The 6,000-nt window shown below is 32.9% G+C and overlaps 1 protein-coding gene across 1 annotated transcript; it reads right to left on the reverse strand.

Annotated features, from left to right (window-relative positions):
* Window positions 1–4,203: 4,203 nt before the first annotated feature.
* LOC124939419 (extensin-2-like) lies at window positions 4,204–5,517 on the reverse strand. The gene has a single exon (XM_047479897.1). It carries the CDS (start codon window positions 5,515–5,517, stop codon window positions 4,204–4,206), a length of 1,314 nt encoding a protein of 437 aa, XP_047335853.1.
* Window positions 5,518–6,000: the final 483 nt, after the last annotated feature.

Genomic DNA, 6,000 nt, shown 5'->3' on the forward strand with positions numbered 1-6,000 from the left:
TTTCACGTTTTTGACACGTTTTAAACATGTTTAATACGTTTTTCACACATTTAACATGGTTTTCACATTTTTCACACGTTTAACACGTTTTTGACATGTCTATCACGTTTTACACATTTTCACACGTTTTTCACATCTAACACGTTTTTCACACGTTTAACATTTTTTCACATTTTTGGCATGTTAAACACATTTTTGGCATGTCTAACACGTTTTCACACGTTTTACACATTTAACATGTTTTTCACGAATTTGGCAAGTTTAACACATTTTTCACGTTTTCACACGTTTTAACATGTTTTTCCACGTGTTTTTCACGTTCTTCACACATTTAACACGTTTTTCACAATTCCACACATTTTCACGTTTTTGGCACGTTTAACAAGTTTTTGACATTTTTAATACGTTTAACATGTTTTTCACACGTTTTGATATGTTTAAAACATGTTAAACATGTCAAAAACGCAAAAATATGTTAAACGTATCAAAAATGTGTTAAACGTGCTAAATAAGTGAACAACTTGGTAAACGTGCCAAAACGTGTTTAAAATGTGTTAAATGTGTTAAATGTGTCAAACATTTCAAAAACGTAAAAAATATGTGAAATGTGTTAAAAACGTGTTTAATGTGTTAAAAATGTTTTAAACGTATTAAAAACATTTTAAACGTGTTAAAAATATGTAAACGTGTCAAAACGTGTTATACGTTCCAAACATGTGAAAAACTTGTTAAACGTGCCAAAATTTGAAAACGTGTCAAAAACGTGTTAAATATGTGAAAAACTTGTTAAACGTACCAAAACGTGTGCAAAATGTGCCAAAAAGTAAAAAACGTGTTAAACGTGTCAAGGACGTGAAAAACGTGTTAAATATGTCAAAAATGTGTTAAACGTGTCAAGAACGTGAAAAACATGTTAAATGTGTCAAAACGTGTTAAACGTGTCAAAAACGTGCTAAAAATGTGTTAAACGTGTCAAAAACGTGTTAAACGTGTCAAAAACATGAAAATCATGTTAAACGTGTCAAAACGTGTTAAACGTGTCAAGGACGTGTTAAACGTGTCGAGGACGTGAAAAACGTGTTAAATGTGTCAAAAACGTGTTAAACATGTCAAGGACGTGAAAACGTGTTATATGTGTAAAAACGTGTCAAAAACGTGTTAAACGTGCCAAAAACGTGTTAAACGTGTTAAAAACGTGAAAATCATGTTAAACGTGTCAAAAATGTGTTAAACGTGTCAAGAACGTGTTAAACGTGTCAAGAACGTGTTAAACGTGTCAAGAACGTGAAAAACGTGTTACATGTGTGAAAAACGTGTTAAACGTGTCAAGGACGTGAAAAACGTGTTAATTGTGTCAAAACGTGTTAAACGTGTCAAGAACGTGTTAAACGTGCCAAAAACGTGTTAAACGTGTTAATCGTGTTAAAAACGTGAAAATCATGTTAAATGTGTCAAGGACGTGAAAAACGTGTTAAATGTGTCAAAACGTGTTAAATGTGTCAAAAATGTGTTAAACGTGCCAAAAACGTGTTAAACGTGTCAAAAACGTGTTAAACGTGTTAAAACGTGAAAATCATGTTAAACGTGTCATAAACGTGTCAATGACGTAAAAACGTGTTAAATGTGTCAAAAACGTGTTAAACGTGCCAAAATTTGAAAATATGTTAAACGTGTGAAAATCGTGTTAAACGTGTTTAATGTGTGAAAAACGTGTTAAATATGTCAAAAACATGAAAAACGTGTTAATTTGGAATTACAATTCCGACCTAAAATGATTGGAATTGAGAACTATCAAATTACACTATATTGAATTCCATTGGAATTCTAATTCCAATTCCAATTCTTAATATTAAAGTCTCTAACAAACATAAGAATTGGAACTGGACCCTTCAATTCCAATTCCAATACCAATTCCAGGGTTATCAAACACACCCTAAAAGATATTCAGGACATTACACCTACTAAGGTTTGAAAACTTGTTAAAAGTCTTTATGAACTTAAACAAGCTTCCCGGGAATGGAATAAAGAATTCACTTATGGACTTATTCAATAGGGTTTCAAACAATCTCTTAATGATAATTATCTTTTTTTTTTTTTTTTTTTTTGTTAAGAATGATGAATCAAATATCATTGTTTTTCTTTTGTATGTTGATGACATATTACTATGTGAAATGATTTAGAAGAAATTAATAAGATCAAAGATTTCATAAACAATTGTTTTTTCTATTAGAGATCTTAATGAAGCTAATGGCTTAGAAATAATAATAAAAAAGTATTGGAATTTTTGTTAATCAATGAAAATACATTCTGAATATTCTTAAAGAAACGAGTTTAATCAGTTTTAAACGGAAAAAAAACATATATGATTATTGGTTCAAAACTTGAAGAAAAAAGTCATGCACCTTTAAAAAAAACTTGATAAATATATAGGAGACATGTTGGAAGACTTATTTACTTCAATTTTAAAAGACCTGATATTTACCTTTAGTGTGCAACAACTTAGTCAATCTATGCATTACACATCATCATTGGCAAGCTGCTTTGAGAGTAGTTATATATTTCAAAGGTTGTCCTTCTTTAGGACTATTTTATGTTACTAATAGTTGTACAAATTTAGAATATTTTACCGATGCTGGGCCAATTGTTTCAATAGTAAAAGGTCATTATCAGGTTATTATATAAAGTTGAGAAATTCAGTCATTTCTTGAAAAATAAAATCAGGGATTGATTATTTGATTTATTCATTTTCTCATAATTTCCGATTAGTTCAAATAATCTTCAATCATGCATAAAACTGAGATTTATTCTTACGTTATATTTTACTCTTTTATTATTTTATCATTCATATACAAAAGAATAATGTGACATTTGTATTCAAAGCTCTAAGGAATTGAAAAAATGTTGTTCTTGTTTAAGTGGAGTTCAATTGCACAGATCCATTCTAAATTTTTGAAGAGTAATAACATAGTAATATATATATATATATATATATATATATATTGACATCTAATGTCATAATGATATTTTTGGGACACTGGCGGCAACTCAAGAAAGTATGATGCTAGTTGGTGTGGTCTTTGAAATTGATGGCGGTAAGGAAACCTTGTTAATTATGACAAGATCATTGACATGGTTATGACCCAATTATTCAACGTCTGAGATTTAAAGTTGGTGATCTTCGTAGATGCGTGTTAGGTGATGATTTTGGAAATTTAGCATGAAAAATAGAAGCATTTGCATGAATTCACTTCCTATGGAATAAATACTCTATTTTCTTATAACAAAATGATTCTAGGATAAATTTTGCAATTTGTTAGAAAAATCAATGCAAACTAATCTAAGTGATGACAGTTGATTGTGTACTCACAAGTCACAAAATGTTCGAAGACAACAATATGGACTATCTTAATTCAACTCACTAATAATTTTGTCAAATCTTTTTTTTCATATTTCTCTCAAATTTAGTATAAACTTTATCAAGTTATACATTGTATTATCATTATCAATTCTGGTTGATCCTCAAGTTTTCACTTGAGGCTGATTGACAAAAGTGTAGTGCTCAAATATTCTACTTAGGACCAACAAAAGTGTCAGAAAGAGTAGTGGTTCGGTCCACACAAGGCTATGTTGATTATTGCCAGATTCATCGTCGTGTAGAGTAGGATTATCAATACAGCGATAATAAATAATATTATTTTTTTTGTATATATTGAAGATATATTTCAATTTTTTAATTTTTATCTACTTGTGAGATCTATTTCTAGTTTAAATAAGTGTTAGCTCAAATAATTTTGGACAACATATAAAAAGAAACATTGTTCCACATTGACATGCAGTTACTTCTTTCCACATTGGACATTGAAAGAATTTTAAGAGTTTTTTTTTAGTTTTACTTCATTCCATGTTGACATTGTTAACCAATAAAATATAAGTACTTTAAAATAATATGGTTCATAAAATTAAAAGCAAATAATGATATTATCTTCACAAGAAAAATAAGAAAACCATTATGAAACATTTAAACCATCACAATTCTCCATATCTTCTTTGAGAAATAAATATTGTTGTATGTGGAAAATATTATCTCCACTAATCTTTCACCTGCAAACAAATAATATAAATCACTTAAAATTTAATTTTTTTAAATAATTAAAACAAAAAAAATATATGTACTCACATTTATTGAATAATTGTATTAGAGTTTTAATAAACACTCGGAGGAGGAGGCGACTTGTAAACGTATGAAGGTGGAGGAGGTGACTTGTAAACGTAAGATGGTGGAGGAGGGGATGAGTACACATATGCAGGTGGAGGAGGTGACTTATAAACGTAAGATGGTGGAGGAGGGGAAGAGTACACATATGCAGGTGGAGGAGGAGACTTGTAAACGTATGAAGGTGGAGGAGGAGATTTATAAACATAAGATGGTGGAGGAGGTGACTTATAAACGTAAGATGGTGGAGGAGGAGACTTGTAAACATATGCAGGTGGAGGAGGGGAAGAGTACACATAAGCAGGTGGAGGAGGGGACTTGTAAACGTATGCAGGTGGAGGAGGGGAAGAGTACACATATGCAGGTGGAGGAGGTGACTTATAAACGTATGAAGGTGGAGGAGTTGACTTATAAACGTAAGATGGTGGAGGAGGGGAAGAGTACACATATGCAGGTGGAGGAGGTGACTTGTAAACGTATGAAGGTGGAGGAGGTGACTTATAAACGTAAGATGGTGGAGGAGGGGAAGAGTACACATATGCAGGTGGAGGAGGTGATTTGTAAACGTATGATGGGGGAGGAGGGGAAGAATACACATATGCAGGTGGAGGTGGTGACTTATAAATGTATGCAGGTGGAGGAGGAGACTTGTAAACGTAAGATGGTGGAGGAGGTGACGAGTAGACGTATGCAGGTGGAGGAGGTGACTTATAAACATATGAAGGTGGAGGAGGTGACTTGTAAACGTAAGATGGAGGAGGAGGGGAAGGGTACACATATGCTGGTGGAGGAGGTGACTTGTAAACGTATGGTGGTGGAGGTGGTGACTTGTAAACGTAAGGTGGTGAAGGAGGGGATGGGTAAACATAAGGAGGGGGTGGAGGAGACTTGTAAATGTAAGGTGGTGGTGGAGGAGAAGAGTAAACATAGGGAGGTGGTGGTGGAGATTTGTAAACATAGGGTGGTGGTGGTGGAGATGTGTAAACATAAGGAGGTGGAGGAGAAGACTTATAAATGTAAGGCGGCGGTGGTGGAGACGAGTAGACATATGGAGGAGGCGGGGGCGACTTGTAAACATAAGGGGGTGGTGGAGGAGATGAATAGATATAAGAGGATGGCGGTGATGGAGATTTATAAAGATATGGAGGCAACCACGATGATGAAGGTGACTTATAATGGTGATGCGGAGACTTATGAGACTTATGATGATAATGGTTATCACCATAATCTGCCGCTGCCAACGCAGCAGCCATTAGACAAATGGCTAGGGCACAAAGAGTACTATATGATCCATGAGTGGCCATTGCTTAACGGAGGGGATGATGTCTTGCAATGGCAGGGCACATCCTATATATAGTCATATTAACCATACACTTTAACACTTTTTAAATTAATATTTTTTTTCTATTAAATATAAGATATGTATATATAAGATTTTAATTTAATAATTCACTTTAGATTACTTTAATAGGGGTGGAAGTTTTATTATAAGACGTGCTTATATTGTCCAAATAAAAGAGAGGGAGCTCTTATAATGGAAACCAGCTTAATTGTAGGAAGCATTTGTACATCGTGGGACACAAGTCATCCTCATGGTCCTCTAATTATAGGTATTCTCACTTAAAAAAACAATAAATTTTGGACAAAACACAAACATTTGTTAATATTAAACCTAAAACAGAGGTGCAAATAGTTGTTGTTAACTAGGACTAAAACTTTTTAACTTCTGATAATTTTTTAGTGCATCTTTATTCCATAATCCAAAATGTTTTATACACTGAAAAATA

Source organism: Impatiens glandulifera, chromosome 5, assembly GCF_907164915.1.
Source record: "Impatiens glandulifera chromosome 5, dImpGla2.1, whole genome shotgun sequence".
Lineage (NCBI taxonomy): Eukaryota > Viridiplantae > Streptophyta > Magnoliopsida > Ericales > Balsaminaceae > Impatiens > Impatiens glandulifera.